Consider the following 25,418-nt stretch of genomic DNA (forward strand, 5'->3'; position numbering starts at 1 on the left):
CTTTAAATCTTGCCATTCAAATTTACAATCTCAAAGTAGTTATTTATTTTAAATAAGAAGTTCTATCAATTAACTTTTAGTTTAAGGTTTTTTTAAATGTTTTAATTTTGTTCTACTCAAATATATTGAGTTTTTTTGGAACTCTAACTTATTTCTTTCTAAGTTATTAATCTATTTTCTAACCATAACACACCTTTAACATATTATGAAAATATTTATCACAAACAACTAGAAAAAATTCTAAAGGATAAAAAAAATAAAAGAAAAAATAAGTAAATTAAATCATGGCAAAGTTTTTCATAACTATGCAAAGAGGGATTGACAAACACTAACATAATAAAAGAACAAATCAGACATTAGAAACAAAGTATAAATTGCTTTTATTTTATCATTCAATTCAGGATCAAATTTAAGCTTTTCATAGGTTAATGATAGTGTTTTAAGAACAATTGCCTTCTGCAGTAGACGTTTAACAAATTCAATATTATTCTTATAGCCAAAGAAGTGATGTATCACCTTCAAGTTATGTATAAATTCAACTATTAAGTTCTCATTTTCCATTGTTCAGCTCAACAAACGATTGCTAAAAAATATAAGCTTAAATATGAACATCAAACGTTTCCAATAACAAGTTCTTAACTGCAAATCCACACAAAACAATAACATTTATAAGAATTAATCTTGTAGACAATCATAATTGTAAAACTGATGTAGAGAACCATTAACAATCAATATGATTATATTACCTCAAACCTTGTTCAATGTCAAACATAATAATAAAATGAGACCTTTTGAAAGAATTCATGAAAATATTTCGAGGATTTTTTCTTAATATGCTAAATAATCATTTTCAAAATTGTTAGTATAACAACACTTAAAGTCATGGACTCTACACTAAATAACTAAGGAAGTTAAAAATACTTCTTACTTCAAACAACAAAAAAGTTCAATAACAAAAAACTAACAAAACAACCCATCACATTATCTATATTATCAAACAGTGCCTTAACATACCAAGAATCCAACAACCTGTTTTATGTGCTTTAGTTCATCCCATGATGACCTTGTATTCTGAATATAAAGCATCAGCATAGTTATGGGTCTTAAGTAAGCTATTAAAAAAAGATAGTCTAGCAATATACTTAGCAACAACTCTCTGTGTAAACACAGATAATCATTACAACAACAAAAAAATTTACCTCTTCTTTTGCCTAGCAACACCAGAACTTTGACTCAGCTAACCCAACCTTAAAGTATTCTTTATTGTTAAATGTACAATACTCATGGCATAAAAAAAGGCTAGAAATGATAACAAATTCAATATAACCAAACCATTTGAATTAAAAATGCAAAGGAAAAATAAAAAAAATAAAAAAATTACCTATTAAACAATTATACATTAATGTATGAAATGTTTGAGTAAAGATCTTTTAGATAAGAAATGAAGGCACCTGAAAACCAAGCAACTATAAAACCATTTGTGCATTTAACTAAAAATCAAGATCAATGGTAGCAATGAATGTTTATAAAGCAAATTGAGAAAGAAATATTCAGGTTCCTTACAAATTTTTCTTTTTAAATATTGAGGATAGTGTTGAGGCTATCATTAATGCTCAATTAGTGAGTTGAAAGAAAATCTTTGTCAAAAGATCACCTAGATCTTAATACACTTCCTTTAAAAGTTTAGGTGCTTAAAATTCAGCATGATCAATTAGAAAAAAATATGCAAAAGGATCAAGACAAACTTATGTATAGCTGTTAACCAAATAGTTAATCGATTGATTTAAAAAATTAAAGTAAATCGCATATTTCTTATTGTAAGCTTTCATATTCTTTTCATACTCAACCTTTCATTTCTTAGCTTAGCAATATAAGGATGTTTTTCCCAAAATCATTTATTTTAAATTAATCAGAGAGCATATTTGCAAGTACTTTTTAAAAGATTTTTAACACTAAAATAGCTAAATACTTATAGCTTTAGACATGCTCTTCCATTTATCTCCGCTAGTTTTGCCAACCTAAATTTAACCGCAAAAGAGAAAGAGAAAAAGCAAAATTAAATTAAAATGAAAGAAACTTGGAAACAAACAATAAAAACCATTGTTCACACTTACAATAGCAATAGATTTGTTTTGAAGGTGATCTTTCTTGTATTACTTACAAAACTCCTCTGTTTTGGGTAAACTTTTTTTTTTTGTACTTTTGAAAATCAGAAATACCAAAAACTTTTGAAAATTAATAAATCCAAAAAAAAATTGCATGCAAAGCAAAATAAAAAGAGTATACTAAACATGAAAAGAAAGAAAAATGGGGAAAGAAAAATTATCCATTTATAAAAAATTCAATCTCAGATAGGCCATTATAGAAAACCTAGTTTAATTTTGATTTTTGCCTACATTTTTTTACTTGAAAGATAATAGATCATATCGGTTAATAACACATGCAAAGAAATTCATGCATGAAAACAAAAACAACTTACGACATAAACTCAAACCAAATTTATATTCAAAACATACCTTCATCTACATCAAACAAAAGATTAAAAATAATCAGATAAACAAATCAAACATTTTCAAGCCCAAAACACATTTTTACACTTTCTTTTGCATGTGCGAAATCAAATTATATAAAACAAAATTGTGAAGAACAAATGAAATCAAATGTTTAATGTCTTAATTAAATTAAAAAAGAAAAAAAATATTAACTTTAAAAAGATGTCAAAATAGTCTAAAAATTAAGAGAAAAGAAAGCTAAAAAATACTGAAAAAAATGCTTCCATTGCCATACCTAAAACTTATCATAAGACTCATAACGAAAAAACACATGAAAAAAAAAGCAAAAACCACAATCTAGGAAACCAATAGAAAAGAGAATAAAAAAAATAAAAAAGAGGCAGTTTCAGTCGAACAATGAAAGGTTTAGACTATTTGACGAATATTTGGCTGGCAAAAAAAAAAAAAAAGAGAAGAGAAAGAATAAGAAAGAGGAGGAAGAGAAGAAGGATAGCCACCGATGATTGGGCAAGGCTTATATTTAGTTAGGAAAGAGAAAAAAAAAGTAAAAAGAAAGAAAAAAAAAGAAAGGAGGATAAGAAAAAGGACAAGATAAAGAAAAAAAAAAAAGAAACAAGAAAAGGATAGGAAAAATGAAAAAAGAAGAGAAACTTTTGAAAAAACATTAATATTTTTCTTCCCATGTTTACCCCTCAATTGAGCAAATCTAGTTGGTGGATAGCTTTTATATATAGATATAGATATAAGCAAATGAAATAATTATAATATGGCATATATAATAAAAGGATTTCAAATTTTTTTGTCACTGGGATAGGTAAGGAATTTTTCACAATAATGATGAGGTGCGAGTAAGCCTTTTTTTGTTGCAATGGCATCGCAAGTATCCATTTGGTAACAATATCACATTTGAATTAGGTTGAAAGGCATTTGTGGGAGAGCAAATTTTCACCAATGAGAAAAGGTAACAATGAGCCACCACACCTCATTTTTTACATTTTTTAATCTAATTTTATTTATTAAGATTAAAATAATTTTAGTCAATTTAAAAACAATATTTTATTTCTACCGCATATTTTTTGTTACTAAAAAATTAATTTTTAATATTTTAAATGTTAAATAAATTTAAAATATTCATCAAAATAATTTTTAATTTATTTTTAGATTAATGTCTCTAATAATCATTTTTTTTTCATCTCACAATTATCGTTGTTTTTATATCCAAATATATTTCATTATTGATTTCAATTTTACCGCTACAATATTCAATCTCATCATTACAATAAATAATCTCACCGTTATTGTAATTTTCAAATTCATTGGAACTAATTTCACTGTCCATTCAAATGGAGTCTTAGTTTCATTTTTTTTATAAAGGGTCTTTTATCCTGACATCTAAAATCAACATGCACAAAAATTTTGAAGATATATCAATCAATACTAAATTAGTCATGACTTTTAAAATAAAGAGACAAATCATTAGACACAAGCCTTAAGAATTACTCTCATAGTTGACATTAATTTGCATAGAAACTTCTACCAACTCTAATTGTTAAATCTTATATAAATATATAAAAGCCAAAGCCTTTATTATAAAAAGAAATAATCTTATGTGGATATGTTACATTTTTTACAAGTGAAATGTCATAGGTAAATGCCATATGTTTTACAATTATGAATTTAATTATATAAGTAATTTTAAAATAATTTATTATGGCTAAATTAATTATGTTTAAATATCAATTCTTGCCTCCTATAAATTAGCTATAATTAATTTGATCATTAATTCAAAAAATCAAAATTTAAATAGAAAGCTGATTAATCATGAATAATTTTGCATATTTACTAATCGTTATTTATGATTACATAAACATATTAATTTGCTAGAACAATCTAATGCAAAAAAAAAAAAAAAGATAACTTCAATATATTAACTTTAAAAAAATGAAATAAGTCTATGTTTGATGATCTTTTTCATCTTGGCCTCTTGCTTCCTTGCTTTTTACTTTATTTTTTCTTTTTTCTTCTTGGAGCCTTTGGATTATTTGCTTCAATTTATCTTTCTTAGACTCAAATTCTTTTTTTGTAAGCTCCAACTCTGAAGGTAACTCTTCCATATGCTATTCCACTAATTGGCAATAATCTCGAGAAATGAACATAACTTTTTTGTCCCTTTTTGTCTTCCATACCACATATCCTAGGATAACCCTATCAATGAAAGACCAAAGACTCACCTTTTTAGACTTCTTCCATGCCTTGATTATGCTATCAATCCTCTAAAAGGTTTTAGGCTCACTATATAGGTAGTTTAATTGATTTAGCTTATATGTTATGAGGACAAATTGTTTAACTCCATATTGCCTTCATACCATGAGAGGTGCATAACTTGTTGATCCCTATAATTCTAAGAGTGAAACCCTAGTTTCATCTTCACATTGATACAACATAGGCTCTCCATAGGTCTTCGTTTGTGTTTCATCCACTTGACTACTTGTGGGCCCCTTTAGAAAACACTATCATTCTTTCTTGGTCTTCAGTTATGGCCATTTGCTTTCACAAAATTTCTTAATATGATTTCAATTATGAAAATAAAGTTGAAGAAAACACTCTTTTCGCATTCAAGGTGACTCTTTATCTATAAGTACAATAATAGTGTGCAACCCAAAAATCACCCTTTATTATTTCATCGACAATGATTCAATGATCTAATGGTTTCTACCAAGATTGCTGTCGAAGGATTGTATCTTTTTTTTATTTGCTTAAACAAATCCATCACCTCTATGTCAACATGCTCTAAAATTTTAGGAAAGATCACCATTCCATATATGGCTAAGGCAAATAAATTTAATCCTTGTTCATCGTTTAGATGTTTTGTAATAAAATCATGAAGAAACTCTCAATGAATGCCCTTATGTGCTCTTTTTTCTTGGATATGTGAATTTATAACCTTCTTGTTGACTTCCAAGATATAAGCTAACTTCTTGCAATTCCTAGGTTTTTATTTCTTTACATAAACTCTGTTTGAATGTTGGAGATGCATACTTACCAAAAATTGAATACTCTTGGTACCATATCTATTTCATTAAAGATAAAACAACGATAAGATGGGTCTCAGAACTGCACCATTGCTTTTATAAGTGAACTCTCCACTTTTATTGATAAGAGGTGTGCAATATGGCTAAATTTATGATAAAAGGCTTGTTGTCTTGATGAATGCTTGTTTTTTCATATATCTATCAAATCTTGTAGATCATTTTGTTTAAGGAGTAGCTGAACTTCTTTAGGTAGTGTAGAAACATAGCCAGGTGGTAGACAATTTTCTTTCTTCTGTTGGATATTCTTTGTTCAATCAACTCATTAGGTGACTTGTATTTGGCAAACATGGATGAAGCATAAACTAAATGTTTTATAGGTTCCATGAAAGCTTTTTGTTGGAAATATTTTAAGGGCAAATATGTTATGCAGTCTATATACATGTTTTATGAATATACAAAAAGAAAAATAAAGAAAGAAACAAGTTAGTTAACGTAATATAAGAAAAAAAGAAACTGTTAGCACAAAACATAATAATATGATCCTAAACTTTAGGTCAATTCTACAAGATAAGGGAGACATGGCTCTACCTATAGGTTAAACTGATAAGGTTAATTATATATGTTTTGAGTTAATTCTAAAGGTCCCCAAATTATTTTTTATATCATTGTCCATTATAGACTAGTAAGACACCTTAATTCTTGTCCACTATAGACTATAAATGAAAATGGTTAAATTTGAGTGAGAGTATTTCACTAGCTAATACGGAGACATAAAATTTCATAAAGTATAGATACTTTACTTTCTTCTAAGGGAAAGAGTTCAAGTATAGAGCTCACATTATGCAGATGCAAGTAAATGATAGAATATGATATAATTACAAATTGATAAAACATTCAAAGAAAAATTTTTAATTTTAATTTAGGCTTTGGATAACACAAGTTTACTGATCTGACTCTCGACATCCTTAGTGAAGTTGTCAAACTGTCATAACGTATACGTTCGTAAACCTATAGCTAGACTTAATAAGAGAAGTCACCACAAATCTTTTTTATTTAGGTGTGATTGGTCACCTAATAGATTCATGTTTGCAAAGCCAAAACTAGGTTTGAGAGTATGGTTACATACAAGAAAAGTTATAGCAATCTCACATCGCCTACCAAAAGATGATACCTGTTTAATTTTGTGTTATCCAAAAGCCTAAAAAACTTATCAAGTAATTTAATATAAAAAATTATCCTTAAATTACTCCAATATATTAGTAATAATTTAAGAATATCCCCTAACTGCATGAGTATTCAAAGAGACTATTTGTCATACTTTGAAAAGGTTTTATCGTTGGATCCATTTAATTTAAAAAAAGACACATTGAGTGTGATAATCAAATGAGATTTAAAAACTTGATATCGAAATTTCTTATCTAAATTCTCTGATACATTGGTAAAATTTAGAAAGAATCTCTCACCTAGAAATTTACATAAAGATTGCTATTTACAATGCTCTTAGTAATTCTATCATTAAAGATTCAAAATCTAACATTGTAAAAAAAAAAACTCTTTTTTTTCAAAAAAATCCTCTAATATGTTGGTAAGATTACTTGTTAGAAATTATCCTCTAATATATTGGTAGGATTTTATGAAAATTATTTCTTTTCTAAAAATTAATATTTATTTAAAAATCATAAGGTTTTTCAATATGTTGGTAAAATATTCTCTTAAAAATCAAATTACCTTCCAATATGTTAGTAAGATTTTATTGAAAATTGTTTGAAAAAAATATTTTTTAAAAATTTGAACCTTCCAATATATTTGTAAGATTCATTTTTATTTAAAAATATTTTTAAAAAATAAAAAAATATTTACAAATAAATGAATTATAAATAAATAAATAACAAATAAATAATAACAAAAACATAGATGGAAAATAGATAAATAACTAAATATAAATAAAATAAATCAATAAAAAAATAAAAATACTAGCAAAATGGCCCGACTTGACGGTTGAAGGAGTGCGATTCAAGGCATAGATAGCATAGCTTAAGGCTTAGCTAAATGGCTCAATCGGCTCAACTACAGGGATGGGCTATTGGGTCAAGTGGAATGAATCGAGGTTAGAACTGGCAAAACGCACGAATCTTGTGAAAGATTTAAATGTAAAAACGACATCGTTTGGTAGATTTATAAAAGACTAAATTTTCCTTTTTCCCTAATATTTCCTCTGCCTTTTCTCTCACTTCCCTTTTTTTCTCTGTATCTCTCTCTGAAATTCTTTAAATGCCAATCGAAAACCCCAACAAAAACCAAATCATGGCAAAAAAAAAATGTAGATTTTGATCGAATGTTGTCGAAAAACTCAAACTTGGTCACCAAAAAGTTCAAGAAACCCAGAAATAGAAAAAAAAAAAAAACCAAATTGAACCATTTTCTCCTAAATCTCTCTCTCGATCTTCTAAAAACTTCCAGCCAAACCAATTCAAATTTCCTCAATTCTAAAAATCCTAAATATATTTTTTTGCTAGAAATTTTTCTTAAAAAAAATCTTACGCTTGTACTTTCTCTCTCTTTTTTTTTGCTATGTATATTTTTCTACCAATTTGTATGTTGTTCCTCTGCTATTTCCTTTTTTTTTTTTTTCTTCATCTATTATGTTGAACCTAGGTTCATATTTATAGGGTTTTAAATTATAAGAACCCTAAATAAAAAAAGGTTTTAATTTCACTTTAATTCCAACTTCAACTTTTGATTTTAACCTAAACTTTACAATCCCAAAAGAAACAATCCTGTCAAACTCAACCACCTCAAATTTTTCCTTGTTCGTTCTTTTTTTTTAATATTAACAAAAAACAATATAATCAATATAATCAAACCCCAAGCAAAATAATGTTTCTATAAGGATATTTTGAGGATTTGTTATAATATATAAGTAGATAATTAAATATATATTTGTACGGCAAACTATGAGACCTTTGAATTAAAATGGATTATATCTTACAAGTTGTGTGTGGGTTTCAATAAATGTTATCAAAATGTCATTAGTCGAATGTGAGCTAAGTATTACACCAAGGGAGTCATCTTTGAAATCCTAATATTTGGTGTGATTCTAATTCTATATGTGCTTTGTATTAAACTTGACTCGGACATCAAATTTTAACAAGGGAAGCTTGTGACACTTTAATCTCACTTTAAAATGTTTTAATGATCTACTATAACATATAAGTAAAAATTTAAATCCATATTTATGAGATACCCTTTTTGAGATAAAATCATGACTTTCAAATCAAATCAAATAGTACGTCACAAGCTAAATGCAAATCAATGCAAAAACACTTCATGTTGGAAGCTTTATCTAATAAAATGGCCTTACACATGAATTACAAGTGATTTTACAGCTAAACCTGTATTCCCTTGCTTAAAAACTGACACAATAAGCCCTAAACAATGGTTAAGAGAGTTAGTGGTGCGCGCAAAATAATCATTAAGATTCTAACTGATTTCACATTATATATTGTTGGTGCCGAACTGTCTTTACGAAGGCAGAAATCTAAAATCACAAGGAGGAAGGTTGATCGATAACAAAGACAGGAGGATTTTCTTAAATATTTATCATTCAAATCATTCAAATAAATTTAAGTAAATATTTTTAAAGATTAAATCATTTAACTAAAAACTAAATCTTTTATATGTCAAAGCTCTTATTATAATAAAATAAAGATTCACATTCTTAATTTTATGCGATAAAAGATAAAATCTTATTTTCATATTTGAATAAAGCTCAAGGATTTATTTGTTATTGTCCCAATCAATTTTTAAGCGTACGATATTGATAATATTATTGTGTTGTATTTGATTTCGACGCCATTAACAGTTCAAACATCATCTAGTTAATTAACAATCATAATTTTTTTTAATGGCAGTGGTTGTACAGGTTCAAGGTTCATATTTAAAAGAATTGTATGAAGAGAAAAAAAAAAAGAAAGAACTAGTATTCTCATATAATCGGTGTAAATTTTAGACGTTACAATCAAAATTGAAATATTAATACGTAATTTTTTATTTTATCATATTAATTTATTAAAGATATTATTTAATATACTGACAATGAAAATTTTAAACTCTACAAACAAAATTAAAATGATAATAAATACTTTTTGAGGTATATTTAAAAAATTAATTAAAAATATAAAGGAGACATATGTCAATTTTTAATAATATTTGTAAAATTAAAACTTTACACTAATAATATCAAATATTAATTATTAATTATTTTAAATATACTCCAATCCTGGAACTCTATTTTTGGAGTTCAAAAGTTTTACTGAATAGTATATGAGATAATAATAATAATAATAATTGATCATTTTTGTTTGCTGCCATTACATGAAGGTAAGGTCTCATGCCTCCATTTTTGTTTGCTTCCACTACTTGAAGTTAAGGCCTGATGCCTCCACAAATTTTAAGCAATCTCCTTTCTCATCATTACAGTTAGATATATATACTTAGGCCTTCATGAGAGTTAGAAATGGGTATTACTGGGCCTTGATATGGACCTTTTTTTTCTTTTTTGAAAAGAAAATGGATTTTTTTATGTCTTGGAAAATTAAATATACAGAAAAGTTACCAATTGAGGCTAGATGACTTAACATGATCAGTGAAAATGAATGGCGCTTTTTATTTTCCTCTTTGGACCCTATATGTCCCAGTCTCCAAAGATTGCTTGGCACCAAAAGAGATCCAGAAAAAAAAGCAAAGTTTTTTTTTATTTTTTTCTCTTAATATTAGAAAAAATTATCTTCATTATTACAACTTATATTATTATAAAATGTAATGTGAAAACATAAAGATGGAGAAATGCGAAATTTTAACATGAAAGAATTAGCTAGCTAGTTGATTAACAAATATCGTTCGAATTAAATAAAAAAATTTTAAAATTTGAGTTAATTTTATCAAGTATCCATTTTGATCATTAATCGAATTAAATTCCAACTTGGAAATTTAATAAAATTCCAACAGTTCAGTCAAAGGGATTGATTCTCGCTGAAATAAATGCAATGGTTTAAGTTAGATATATGATCGTGAAACACATGCTATAAGATAAAATCAAAGGCTAAAAGCAAAGGCAATTATTAGATATTCAACCTTTTCGGCTACAATAAGTTTTAAGATACCAAATTGGCTTGCAAAATATTAATACCTTGAAACTGTGATTGCAATAACGTTTGTTAGGCTGTGCATTCCTAGAATATTTGATAGGTTGGGCGGTGCCGTCATCATTTATCTTCTTTGAAAATTAAATGATCACATTTTCTTATAGGAAAAAAAATCAAATTTGCTTTTTTTTTTTTTTTAATTTCAAGGGGGGCATAACCTTATAATAAAGGGAAGGGGGAAGGTTGGGGTTCGACCCCAACCTTGGTGTCTTCTTTAAGACTTTTTCGACCACTAGATCAAAAAGTTGAAGACAATCAAATTTGTTCAAGCCATATAAAGGAAAGTAAAAGGAATTAAGTATAGGTAGAGCTTGGAATATCCTAATCATATTATAGAAAGACTAAGATCTTGTTTTAGTATCAAAAGAAGGTTTTTAAAATTTTAGGATCAAATCTCATCATGTGTACCACTAGATTTACATATATAATCTAAAAATTAGAAAAGTAAAAGGATTTGAATACAAATTTTCATTTGGACATTTTAAAAATTTTTGTCCAGATATCTTTTTGTTGATAAAATTAGAAAATGTATCAACTTTATAAATATATATATATATATATATATAAAGTAAACACCTAAAAAAAAATTAAATCCATTACTGACCATATGTGATTGCATGAGTTTGATTCAATTTTATATTAAATTTATTTAATTATATACATTTTATTAATTGCTTAAGTTGTTTGTTTGCTTTAATTAATATGTAATAAATTATTTTAATTACAATGTAATTTCATAAAAAAACAAAAGTTATATATATATATATATATTGTGTCAAAGATCTAAATTCAAAGTCAAAAAAATTGTAATATAGTGTCGTGTTAGTTAAAATGCATTCAATTTGAAAGTTTAAACTATTTTAATTATCTAAAAATTAACCTGATAAAGGATTGAATAATATTATTATTTCTTATCACTAAATATTTCTTTCAAAATTAAAAATTGACATCTAGTATGTTTGAGGTTTAAATCACAATATTTACAACTTCTTTTAGATTAAATGCTCAATTTAAAATCTAATATTTAGATGTTTTCTTAATTAAAAATATCATTTTTAATTTGGTTTAACGTAAGATTAAACGTTTTAAAATTAGTTCAAATAAAGACTCCATAACAAAAGTGAGATACTCATGCATGAAAATAGAATGTTGTCTTTAATTGATAGAAAAAAAGATAAAATTGTATTTTTACCACAAAATACAAAGATTTTTCTTCCTTCTTTTTTTTGCTCTCTTCTTCTCTTTTTTTTCTTTTCCTTTTTCTTTCTTTTCTTCATTTCTCCCTCTTCATAGCTGAATCGGAGCCCCATCTCTTTTATTCTCATTCTTCTTCCTTTCTCTTCCTGATTTGCCTATTTTTTCGTCTTATTTTCTTCGATGAAATAAGCACATATCTAAAATCCCTAAAGCCTAACTGAAACATACATCTTTTCTACTGTTATTCGTGTTCAAATTTTTGTTTTATTTTTTACTAGGTTCCTTACTAAAAAGAAGATTGTGGCTTTTTTATTTTCTTTGATTACACTCATCTACATGACAAATCATCTACATCTTCAATTTGAAAGCAAAATTGTATTTTCATTGAGAATTTCATGAAACATAACAAAAAAAAAACATAATTATCAAAATTTACGTAAAAATAAGAAAAACCCAAAATTAAAGGTGTTTATGGGCTACGTTAGATTGGGTTTAGGTTGAGCTCATACTTGTTATTAATAACTTATATGCTTGCTCAAGTCCAGCCTGACCTGAAATTTTTGGTCTCAAAACTTTTTCAAAATCGACTCAAATTCAAAAAATAAATCTCAAGCTCACCCATTATACTTAATTTATATAATAAAAATTAAAAAAGTATGATTAAACTAAGTTTAATGGGATTATATTTAATTCACATATATATAAAAATTAAAAATAAAAATTATATAAAAATAAAAAATAAGTCTAATAACATATGTATGTAATTTTTATTTTTAATTTATATATATGTGAATTAATTTATATATAATTTACATATATATAAAAAAAAATTCTATATATGTAAATTCAGATCAGGTTAGGTCGAGTTCAAGTTTAAATATTTTGTCTAAAGCCAATTCAAAATTTAAATGGGCCTTAAAATTATGCCCAAACCCATTTAATGGGTTTTAATATTTTGTCCAAACCTATTTAAAACTTGAACAGATCTTCAGGTTTGGACAGGTAGCTCGAACCTTAAATAGGTTTACCTAAAATAATCATCACACGTAAAAAAAAAAAAATCTAAATAAACAAACATAAAACCCTCAATCTTGAAATTCACTTCAATCCATTAACCTATAATCTTCAAAACCCCTTAAAGAAAACACCATCCTTTACATTCAAAATAATACAATTGAAACCTTTTACAAAAATCCAAAAATAAAAATTACCATAAAACCTAAAAAACATAAAAAAAAAATGCAATAAAACTCACATTTTCATTTAACAAATCAGCTCAAAAGGGGATGCAAGAGACCAAATGAAGAGGGTTTCGGAGAGGAGTTGCTAAAGTGATAGGCTTGGGAGTTTTAGAGGAAAAGAAAAAAGATTGAAAATTGGAAGCCAAAACAAAAAAAAAGACTTTGAAGTTTCTTGGGAAGCAATTTTGGTAGTGAAATGAAAAAGAAACCAGTAAGAGGTCTAATTCAAAAAAAAAGAAAAAGAGAGGATTTGAAAGGTTTGAATCTAGGTTCTCAAAAGTAAGAGGGTTGATTTTGTGTTCTTAAGTGTTTTTAGGTTAGAGAGAGAGCGAATAAGTTAGAAAGAGATCTAAAGAAAGATAAGATAAAAAAATAAGAGAAAATTTAATTTTTTACTATTTTTTCATTAATTTTAATGTTTTTTACCAAATATTAAAGTTAATAGTGCATGATTTATACTACTATTATAGAGTTTTTATTTGAACTAATTTAAAAATGTTTAATCTTATATTGAATCAAATTAAAAATCATATCCTTAATGTTGGGATTTACCTTAAATCTCATAATTTCATATCAAAAGTTATAAGAGTTTTAAGTTTGTCTTGTATCTCACATCAGGAGTTTAGTAAAGGTATAAAGGGTTTCACCCTTATAAATATGATGTTTTGATTTTGGTTTGGTAGTCCTAAAGAGTTAGACACCAAGAGAATAGCTAAGTGAGTAAGCTATTAAAAGGTGTAATTGAGTTTTTTTGGGTTAAGTTTTGAGTAAGGAGTTTTTTGAAAACTTTTTTCATTTTAAAAGTTTCACAGTTGTAAATATTTATTTAATAGTGGATTAGGTTTGGAGTAGGTAATTTTAAGTTAGGCCGAAACAAATATATTTGTGTGTTCTTATTCTTATTTGAGCTTGCTATTTTGTTGCGTGTGTGTTGATTTTTCAACAAGTGGTATCAACGCGAGATTCGAGATTTAAGGTTCGTGGGCCTAAGAGATCGTGAAGTAGTGTTTCAAGATGTCTAAAGAATGTATGTCTAGTATGCATATGCTTAAGCCTAAGTTTGAGATTTTGTTATTTGATCAAAATAATAATTTTATGTTATGACAAAGTACAGTTCAAGATCTATTTGTACAACAAGGGTTGGATCAAGCATTAGATAATAGTAAGCCTGAAGGAATGTCTGACGATAATTAGAATAGAATTTAGAAAAAAGCTGTTAGTACTATTAGATTGGCGTTAGCCCTAGAGGTAAAGTATAATGTGTTAATTGAAAGTACTCTGAAGAGTTTATAGAATAAGCTTGAGGATATTTATGCTTCAAAGTCATTGACTAACAAATTATGTTTGAAGATAGATTTGTATTCTTTAAAGATAAAAAAAGGTACAAGTCTTCATAATCACCTGAATGAGTTTAATAAATTGGTTTTTCAATTGTTAGCAATTTCTATTGATAAGTTAAAAGATGAAGAGAATGCTTTAATTTTGCTATCATTTTTACCCAAGCCTTATAAGCTTTTAGTTCAGACTTTATTGGTGGGTAGGTCTACTTTGAAGTTAGATGATGTGATTGTCTTGTTGCGTGAGAACGAAAGGTTTATGGGAGCTTAAAACTCATCACCTAGGGAGAGTACACTAGCTGTAAAGGATTTTGATCGAGGGATGACTCAAAAAAAGATTGATGGATCAAGAGGGAGATTTAAGTCAAGAGATAGAGATTACGGTGACATAGAATGTTATTATTATGGTGAGAAATAATATATCCAAATGCACTATAAGAAGTTGATAAGGGATATGGTTACTTTTAAAAGGACGAATAATAAGAAAAAATCAGATAAAAAAAGTGATACTACTACTACTATTGTGTCTAATAATGATGATATTATTTTGACGACTTGTGTGGATGAGACTCGAATTTTAAAAGGTGATAAAGGTTAAATTTTAGATTCAGCTGCTATAATTCATGTCTGCAATGATAGGAGTTGCTTTGTGAAATTGGATGAGAATGAAAATGAGAAGTATGGGGATATTGTAGTTGCCAACAATGAAAATGTGCAAATTCAAAGCATTGGGAGTGTTCGCTTTAGATCTCATAATTATGTTATTAGGACGCTTCATCATGTAATATATGTACTGAGTTGTAGCTACAATTTGATTGCTTTGGGTGAGTTAGCTTTTAAAGGGTACACATACTATGATAGTAATGATTAGTTGAAAGTGTACAAAAATGGTAGTGTGATTCTATAAAGGAATAGGATAAAAAATCACTTGTACATAGTTGATGAAGGCTCAGTTGCTGGGATCCATGTGATGAAAGAAAAAAAGAAAGTTAAGCGTGTTAGCTTTGCATATACTATTGAAGTGCTTAGAGATTTAAGTCAATGGAGGATTTGTTGGGATTTACCTTGAATCTCATAATCCCAAATTGAAAGTTATAAGAGTTTTAAGTTTATCTTATATCCCATATTGGGAGTTTAGTAAAGCTATAAATGATTTCACCCTTATAGATATGATGTTTTGATTTTGGCTTGATAGTCCAAAAGAGTTAGATACCAAAAGAATAGCTAAGTGAGTAAGCTATTAAAGGATGTAATTGAGTTTTTGGTTAAGTTTTGAGTAATGAGTTTTTGGAAACTTTTCTCATTATAAAAATCTCACAGTTGTAAAGATTTATTTGATAGTGGATTAGGTTTGGAGTAAGTCATTTTAAGTTAGGCCGAAACAAATATATTTATGTGTTCTTATTTTTATTTGAGCTTGCTATTTTGTGTGTGGGTGCTACGTATGTGTATTGATTTTCCAAAACTTAAAAACCTAAAAACATTAAATTCCAAATTAAACATTTAACTTTTCTTTTATTTGCATGCTGTTTTCTATTTATTAAAAAAAATATTGTACTTTTTTCAACATTAACTTTTATCAGAGCCCTCATTGATGGCCTCTAAATAATTTTTGTTTAAATGATCATCACCTAACTCAAAAGAAAAAAAGAAATAGAGCAACAGGTGTATTCTATCAATATATAGCTTGGGACAAATTCTCATTTCTTGAATTCTCACTGTGTATAGCATTTAGTTTTCTATAGATTCTATTTTGGTATATGCCTAATCACTAGGTCCACCTGAATAATTTCCAAAAATCATTTATAAACAATAAAGCATTTTTCAAATGAATTCATCTAACCATTTCTATTGGCTAAATTTTCTTAAATTTTCCTGATCCATTGTCAGGAATTTATTCACCCTCAACCAACATTTTCAGCTATATATAGAGAAAATTTAGGCTTGGTAAGGTACCACTATTTTTGGTCGAGCCAAAGCACTTATGCAATATCTGCTCATTAACAACAAAGTTAAGAATTGTGTTAAGAAACCAAGAAATTAAATAGCACTATATTATTATTTTAACTGGGTGTTAGGCTAATTAATTTTTTATTTGAACATGGATAATAATAATTAGTTAAAGCAAAGAATGGAGACTCATCAATGAAGTGTTAGTTCGATGATATTGGAGTGATTATAGAATTGAGGATCTCGAGTTCAAATCCCATCATAACAAAAAAAAAAAAAAAATCAAGATTCAAATTAAATTAGCTTTCTTATTCTAAAATCAGATGTTCATAATTATTATCCATCAACTAAAATTTGAAAACGAAATTCTTTAAAAACTTTGAATGAAGTAGGTTTAGATATATCATTCTTAAAATTTAATTTATTAAATATTTAAAATAATTAAGGTCCAATTGAACTTTAAATTAACATTTTCTTCATACCACCTCTATCAAAATTATAATAGACTCAAATAAATATAATATGAAGTCTATAAAATAGCTAATATAATAATATTCTATACTACCCTATAATAGCATTACATTGCTTAGACTTTGTTTAATGAAATGTGCTTCTTTATTCTAAAATCCTCTCTTGCTTTTGTGCATTCACGCGCACGCATGCATATTTTTGTTGGTGTCTGCTTAGCTATATGCATGTTTTTTTCTTTTTTTAACAAATTGTTTCAATGTTTTCTCTTTTTCATCCAATAACTCAATCTAGTGTGTAGGGAAAAGCCTAAAAGGATGTAACACTTTAATTTCTTTCCCTTTCTTTTGATGAAAAACTGCTTACTGTTATTAATTGCAACAAGGCCAGAGAGACATGGCAAGCTTTTTACAACCCCGAAAAAGAAGTAATAAGATGACGAAAATGGGTTTATCTTTATTCCTTTATAGCCATTTTTGATACATATAGCTTCTTTAATTATCATTCATTGAATCAGTCTGAAAAACATTGATTGCACTACATTACATTGAGTTTCAATAATGATTCAGGAAAAAAAATTATGGATTGGATATGTTTGATCATGAAGTTAGTACACAGTAGTAGTAGTAGTACTGATCCACTAGACTGTTTCTTCAAAATTATCTGTCTCACCGGCAGCTTACTATCACCATCGCCTACCGTAATTATGTTTCAGTATCTCTATACCATCATTGATTTATGGCAGAAAAAGAGAGAGCGACAGAGGGGAAAAAAAAGGGAGCTGCGGAGGTTATTGGGTAGGAAAACTGCCCACATGACAGATAGTTCTTAATTTTTTTGGGGGATGGTGAGATGTGTAGTGGGTTAACAATTTTGGGGTGTTTTCTTTTATGATTAGTTGTTTTCTTGGTGTTCTCGGGATTGCTGCTTAATTTCTTTTCTGTTGATGATCAGTAAGGTGATAATGTCTCCTGTTAGCCCATGAAAAAGGATAGAGAGGGAGGAAGAGGGAAAGAAAATGAAGGAAAAAAAGTGATGAATGAGAGCAGCCGCAGAAGGTAATCAGAAAGCAGAGATACCTAAATGTGAACAGTGAATAATGCAAAAAAAATTGCAGAGAAAGTGAACTGCAACATCCTCTCTACCATGAAATAAAACAAAATTGCAGCTCTTTCTATATTTTTATGCGTCTTCTTCTTTTTCATCATTCTAGACTCTAGTTGCATTCACTGCTCTCCCTTTTCACATACTTCTTGATATCTGAAGGAAGAAAGAGCTTTCTATGAAACTCTTGTGTTTCCTTTAGACCTTTCCAAGTCCTTAGGAAGGAACGTTGCAATATTGGAATACATAACTACTGTACAGTAAAATCTATATAATACAGTTCTTTAGTCAAATTAAGGGATTTTTGTTAATTTATTAAAATTTTGTTTCTTGAGTCCGTAGATTAACTCAGATAATTCATGCAGTCAGAGGTGGTATTTAAGCATTTGAAACATTTTCTTTTATTCTCAAATTATGGCCTCCTTAATAAAAAAAAAAAAATTTCTTAATTTTTCCCTCCTTTGATGCACTCTTTTTTGGCATTTATCTACTCTATCTACTAAATTACATATATATTGAATTACTCTTCTTAATTTAGTAGTTAAAACTCAACACCACATTATTCAATTACAAACAAGTGCATACACACATATTTGTGCAATTTTTTTTTCTTACAAAGTTACATTTACAAGTTAAAAATTACAATTATAATTAAATAACTTTTAATATACATTATATAATTTATACAATCATGTGTAAAGAAAAATCAATAAATTAATATATGAATTGGTCGAATACATCCATAAGTGTATATATGAATTAATGTAAATACCTTTTATGCTAAGCGATAGTACAATAAATTTTCATAATGTATATATAGAAAATTAATTGTGTTACATTTGTTAATAATAATTTGGGCATTGAAAGTATTGAAGGCTTATATATATTTTTATAAAGGAGATTATAATTTGAGATAAAAGAATGAATTGTATGTTAAAATTTGAATTATATTTGCAGGATTCCAGCTCATAAAAGTGATTGCAATTGAGCTAAATTTAAGATCAGTCTCGTACCCTTTTGGTTTAATATGTGATATAGGTGTATATTAAATTAATATAGCTACATCTTTTCTTAAAAGAAAAAGTTTCAAGTTAGAATCTCACACTTTTCCATATCTCTCTCTCATGTGCATGATGCATATGCATGTTCAATTAGGGCATAAAATATTAAAATACATTAGATATCAGTTTGGCAAGAATTTGTCTTATTAGGATGCTACTGATATTTAATTATTGCTGAAAGAAATAGCAACAGCTTTCTTTCTATAAAAATCCAAACTTTACAGAGATTTTAATTAAAAATTACAGCTTGTAAAAGTTCCTTCTATTTATTTTATTTCTTTATATATATTTTATTTGTCTAAACGGCTATGGTGTTCCCAGGAAAAAATGGAAATCAAACTTGCAAACTGCTCTCTTATAACTTCCCAAAATAAGCCATTAATTAAACTTGTCTTTAATTAGTAGAATAAATTTAATTATGTGATACAAAATTTACAAATATGTTGTTATTGGATTTTTAGTTATAGATGTTCTAATCTTTAGTAGTATATGATATTATAGTATTATTGTGTTAGTACTGTCTTCCATTTAAAAGCATTAATTTCTATTTGAGATATGTTTCCAAAACTAATTAAAATGTATAAAAGCATTAAGAAAATTGCTGTAAAAAAAAACTATTTTCAACTTTGAGGTATCAGTCCAAGTCCTATTCTGTTTGTTTAATTTTATGTTGAATTTATTCGGTTATATGTTGGTTTGTTGATTTGTTTAATTTAATTTAATAATTTCTTATATTGATGTAATATTTGATTATCACCATAATTTCTTGTACTTGTATTTTCATAAAAGAAAACATTTTCAAGCTTCAATAACACAGATTTTAAACACAATTTTATGAAGGTAGCTAAATGTTAAGCCCTTTTCTGTATAAAAAAGTAAGGTATCTAAGAACACAAAAACAAAAATGCTTTGAATGTAAATGTGTTTGTAAGAATCAAGAGCACATTCTTTTTTACCTGCTTTCAAGCAGTACTACATATATCTTTATGCATGTAGGCTTTTATTTTAATTGTAACCAAGAGTTTCATGATGTCACCATGAAAATGATAACACAAAACATGCATGTAAATCATTAGCAGTTATTTAATTTTTGTTGAAAAGATTAAATTAAGAAATCATTAATATTTATGATAATGAAAACAATAACTAATTAAGGGAAATTTTCATGAGCTTAAATAGGCAAAGTTGGAGTTATATAATTAATTGTAGGGTGAACAAGAACAAGGACTTAGTGTCTGGATTTTGGGGACCATTTATTTGACAATAATGGTACCATTGCTTTGAATCAGTCAATCAGAACAGTTTTTGAAACTTTCCGCTGAGCTTTCTTGAGATGCCCACCACTGCTTGTTTAGAGTAAAATCAAAAGAGAGAGAGAGAGAGAGAGAGAGAGAGAGAGAGAGAGAGAGAGAGAGATTGTGTGTGTGTTTTGAGAAAGAAATACCAAAACCCTAAAAAGTTTCTCTCCCATCGCTTTCTCCCCTGCAAACCATCAGTGAATGGATTCTCTCTCTTTGTGGATTAAGGAAAAAAAATTAAAGAAGCATTGGTTTAGAAGTACTTAAAAAAAATAGAAGAGTCCTTCTGACACATATATATATATATATACACTTTAATTTATATATATATTTTGATTTTTCAGGGTGACTCTTTCCTGCTTATTGTTGTTTATTTCAGAAACATGTTGTATTTGAGGTTTGAGAGCTTTTTCTTTTCACACACACACACACACACATATATATATATAATATATTACATTTTCCCACTTTCCAAAGAGAAAAAAACAGGTGTAATTGCTGTTTAGCAGAAAAGAAAATTGGTTGCTTCCAATATTCCTAATTTTCACAATCCAGTAATTATCCAGATTGTTTTCTATGCTTGGAAAAGGTATGTCATAATTCATATTATCAAGTTAACTTAAACTAATTATGAGAAAAAAAAAAAGGTTTAATTCTGTCTTTTCCATTTTCCTCGCTTAATTAATTTGTTTGTATATACACGCAACAATACTGATATTACATTCATTTACTGATATCAATCTGACAGTTGAGTGCTGCAACCTAAAATCAATTAAATGATTCACATATACTTCCCTTAGTCAAAGAAAAACCAGAGAGGATAGCATTGTAAGGTTAAATTTTCCTGCATGTTGATGTATATTCTGTTTTAATTTTTGCAGTTGAAGTACTGGAAGAAGAAAAGAAGAATTTCTAACTCATTTTTATCTTCATATGAGGGTGCAATTTGTATTTCCATTGTGTTTTGCCAAGGAAAATTCTTGTCTATTCAAGAAGTAAAATTGAAGGCCAGGAAAAAAAACTCAAAATTTTCTTGTTTTCTTCCTAGTTTTGCAGCTTACTTTTCTATGGAATTAGAAACAAAATCACCATCCAAATATTGAAAAGCTGCTTTGCAATTCATTCTTGGTCTAGCCCTATAGGATATCAACCTAGGGTTTCTATTTTTTTTCTTGTCAAATCACACAAAATACAGTAGAAATTAACTTCTGTATATAGAAATCCTGCATGTTCCTTCAGCAAAGACTAGAACCTATAGAGAAAATGGTAGGTATATTTCAAACTGGGATCCACATTCTCCACACATGTATGGTTTCTAAGACCTAATCATTTGAACAAGTGAAAGGCTGTTTTCTTTCTTTTTGAAACAGTCTCTAACTATTTCTCCCAGATCTGCAACCAAACTTGCCTACGGCACTATTTCTTCTTATTTGGTTAAATGAATTGAGATTAAGTAATTAAGTACTAAAGAATTGAAATTCCATTGAGGTTTTTTTTTTTTCTTTTTTCTCAAGTGTTAGATTCAAATACTTCAATAGCTTGCCCTCCATGCATATCTTCTGCAGAAAAGTTGTGTGGTCCTATTTTCGATTCTAGTGGATGTTTTAATGGAGATATATAGATTGGTCCCAACCCTATAAGGTAGTTGTTAATGTCTGAAGTAACTATCAAACACATCAAATTGGCAATTCCCCTCAAGACTATAGACCACAAGTTTTATCAAGCACCAATCAAAGGACTTATCTCGGTAGATTTTCCTTTTGTCTTTTAATCTTTTCTGATAACATTGACTATCAATTAAGTACTCCCATTTCTACATATCCTATTTGATTTAAAGATAGCTTAGACATCAGTTTTACTAATATCTTCATCATTAACTTTGTGATAGCGACGCGAAGACTTCGCTGATTTGTGAAGCATGGCCAACAGGCAAAAGAGTTTTATTATTAGACTAACAAAGTCAGTTCATTTACATGTACTATTGACACATTTTACCCTGAATTGAAAGAGGTGGGCAGTGGGAACAATGCAATAAAATCTAACAAAAACTGTGTTATAGAAGAAAAAAAAAAAGGCTTTGGAGCTTTCTGCAGCTTCCAATTTTTGCTCACATGAACATCTTCCTTAATACTAGGCGTGCATTGATCTACCCCATGTGATAGGTATTCAGTCACAAGGCCTTTTGTAGTTGTCGATAAAGCATGCCTCATCACTTTTTAAATGTGCAGCATGGTCCCCCATATAGTTACATTATAGACTTTGTTTTGGTGCAGCTATGACAGATTATCATTAACTTATTCAAAAACCATGTGTTCTTCCATAGTCACAACTTGATGATTACTTGCTATATTTTTGTTCCTACGGCAGATGGGAGATTATTAAGCCCCTAATGATGCAATGATTGCTTAATATGCTTGAAGGGGGAGGAAATGATAAGATATCGACTAGCACATTTATTCAACAGATGGCGAAATGTGCCACGTGGCGGCCCTCCTGCCATTGCTTTTTTCTTTTTTTCAATTCTTCCATGGACCATGGTAGGTTCAGTTCCAGCATCTTTCTTTTCTCAAATGGATGAACTTCATTAATAAGTTTTATTCACTTACAAGTAAAAGCAAAAAAAGTTTTATCTTTCAATATATATGCAGGTTGGCTGAGTCCAGCAACAAAGTGACAAGGTGTGTTCTCCCTGCATAATCAAATGTTTGATTTTTTTTGTAAGTTCACTTGATTTGAAAAATTTCTTAGAAATACCTAATTATTTTTTTTCAACTTTTACTGTGTCAAAGAATCTGATCTTTTTTTTTTCTTCTGTACAAAACCAGATCTCTATGAGTTAGTACTATTCCTATAGATCAGCCTCACTTCCTCATATTTTCAATATTTCTTGCTTTCTCTTCTCTAAAAGCAACCAAGTTTGAGCTTTATTAGCTTCTACATGATAAAAGGATATGAAATTTAGGGTTATACCATATATACATATATATATATACTGTTCTAAATTTCAGAATTAGTAGTTATAATTGACAGTAAATTTTTCAACATGTTTTTCTTTTCAGTTTTAAGAAATTTTCTTTGTTTTCATGAAAAATTGGGATCTGTTTTGTTTGAGCCCGAGGATGTATGTTTTAGTAGGTGTTTTATTAATTTATATTAATTGATTAACTTTCTGTCTTTGTTGTTCCTTCTGTTGCAATTTTGAAGCAGATAGTTGTCCGGAACTACGGAAGCTTTTGGCAAGTGAACTCTGACTGAGATTCAAGTGATCTGCAGCTGAAAGGATTAATTCAACTGGCCTTTTCAGCTGCTTAGGCTTCAATAATGAGAGACATAAGATGATTGCAAGTTCAAAGGAAGTAGATTCTCCCACTCTACAAGAAGGCAACACAAATGATACCAAGGTCAGTCAAGGTCCATCTAGTTCTTCACCATGGTTGAGATTGAAGGATCCGCGAATCGTACGTGTTTCGCGTGCCTTTGGAGGAAAAGACAGGCATAGTAAAGTTTGCACCATAAGAGGATTGAGAGACAGAAGGGTGAGGCTTTCAGTTCCTACTGCTATTCAATTGTATGATCTTCAAGATAGGCTTGGACTTAATCAGCCTAGCAAGGTTGTTGATTGGTTGCTTAATGCAGCTAAACATGAAATTGATGAACTCCCTCCACTCCCACTACCACCACCAGGGAACTTTGCCCTTAACCATCATATGGTTCTAAGTACTTCTCAAGAAGCTGGTGCTTCCCAATCCAACAAGGAAGGGCTTAAAACCATTAGTAGTGTTAATTGGGAAGATCCTGCTGAAGGGTTATCAACATCAAGCTTTTGGAGTTCTGATGCATTTTGGAGGTCTAAATCCAAAGAAGTTTCAAGGGAAACAACCAATGAGAAAGACAACTGGAACAAAAGTAATGAAGAGGAAAAACAAGAAGGCAGTGAAGGTCATCATGGAGCTCAAGTTAATTCATCTGATAATATCTTACAGAGAGCCAATCATTCTTCCTTTCCAGGATTGTTAAACAATTCGGTGCCATATGGTTCTTACTATCATTTCGAACCATCCAATAATTTTCCTTTATCACATTTAGGAAGCCATGGATTTGCATCCCACACAGAAGAACTACATAATTTCAATGTTGTGCCATTGCCATCCACATTATCTCTATCACCTGGTTCTCAAATATTGGTTTGTCCACCAGGAGCAACACAGCCTTTATTTCCTCCTCATGCTACAGCTTCTCTAGAGATTGATCCTAGACAGCAAGTTAATCATTTTCAGATGCTGAGCTCGGGTGCACAAAATCTCTTGCCTAATTCTCTTAACCCTCCAGCCTACTTAAGCCAATCTATCAGACCCAGCTTCCATTTGAGTATGACTCCTAGGCTTCCCCATTCTCACAACAACAGTGGAAGTCAGCCAGAAAAGGAACAGGAGTTTCCTTCTAAATGACAAGAAAGCAATGTAATGAGGAATGAATTGTGGATTTCCCTTCGGAATAACGTGCACGGTGCATGACTCAAACTATTTTTCCTGATCTGGAGAGGGAAAAAGGTACTGTTTGAATCTATTTACATATACTTTTAAGGCATTCTACTTTCTGGAAGTGAGAAGCAGACAATTAAGAAATAGTTAAGGGGATAACAATTAAAGGTTTTGTGTTTGATTTCATACTTTTGTTTCATTTGAATGCCATGCAAAAATAATTGAAATATATTTGATGCTGCATGAATAGTTACTAGTGAGATATGATCACAACACTGGAAAGTGTTCATAGTTCTTAGTTTTTTTTCAGCAGAATGATCATATTGCACTATATTTCTAGAGCTATGTCAATGGATGGAAATGCTCTAAAAGTATGTTGCATTGGTTCTGAAATTCGATTATGTGCATAACTTGTGACAAACATAACAATCTTTCAATGATAGAGAGAGAGTGCTAGATCAGATAGAGATAGAGCTTGTTTTCAGCTTAAGTTCATTGGTGAATTTGTTGCCATTATCATTATATTCTGCTT

General features: G+C 28.7%; 1 protein-coding gene across 2 annotated transcripts; it reads left to right on the plus strand.

Annotated features, from left to right (window-relative positions):
• Positions 1-22,944: 22,944 nt before the first annotated feature.
• LOC111316011 (transcription factor TCP13-like) lies at positions 22,945-25,146 on the plus strand. 2 transcript variants are annotated; one of them, XM_022918025.2, is made up of 2 exons: positions 22,945-23,083; positions 23,613-25,146. In XM_022918025.2, the coding sequence occupies exon 2, from the start codon at positions 23,741-23,743 to the stop codon at positions 24,851-24,853; it is 1,113 nt and encodes a 370-aa protein (XP_022773760.1). In that variant the 5' UTR covers positions 22,945-23,083; positions 23,613-23,740; the 3' UTR covers positions 24,854-25,146. The 2 variants fall into 2 exon arrangements, with proteins under 2 accessions (XP_022773760.1, XP_089610060.1); XM_089753934.1 differs by having other exon boundaries at positions 22,972-23,122.
• The last annotated feature ends 272 nt before the right edge of the window (positions 25,147-25,418 follow it).

This window comes from Durio zibethinus, chromosome 24 (assembly GCF_047325235.1).
Source record: "Durio zibethinus cultivar Kanyao isolate XHJ-2024 chromosome 24, ASM4732523v1, whole genome shotgun sequence".
Lineage (NCBI taxonomy): Eukaryota > Viridiplantae > Streptophyta > Magnoliopsida > Malvales > Malvaceae > Durio > Durio zibethinus.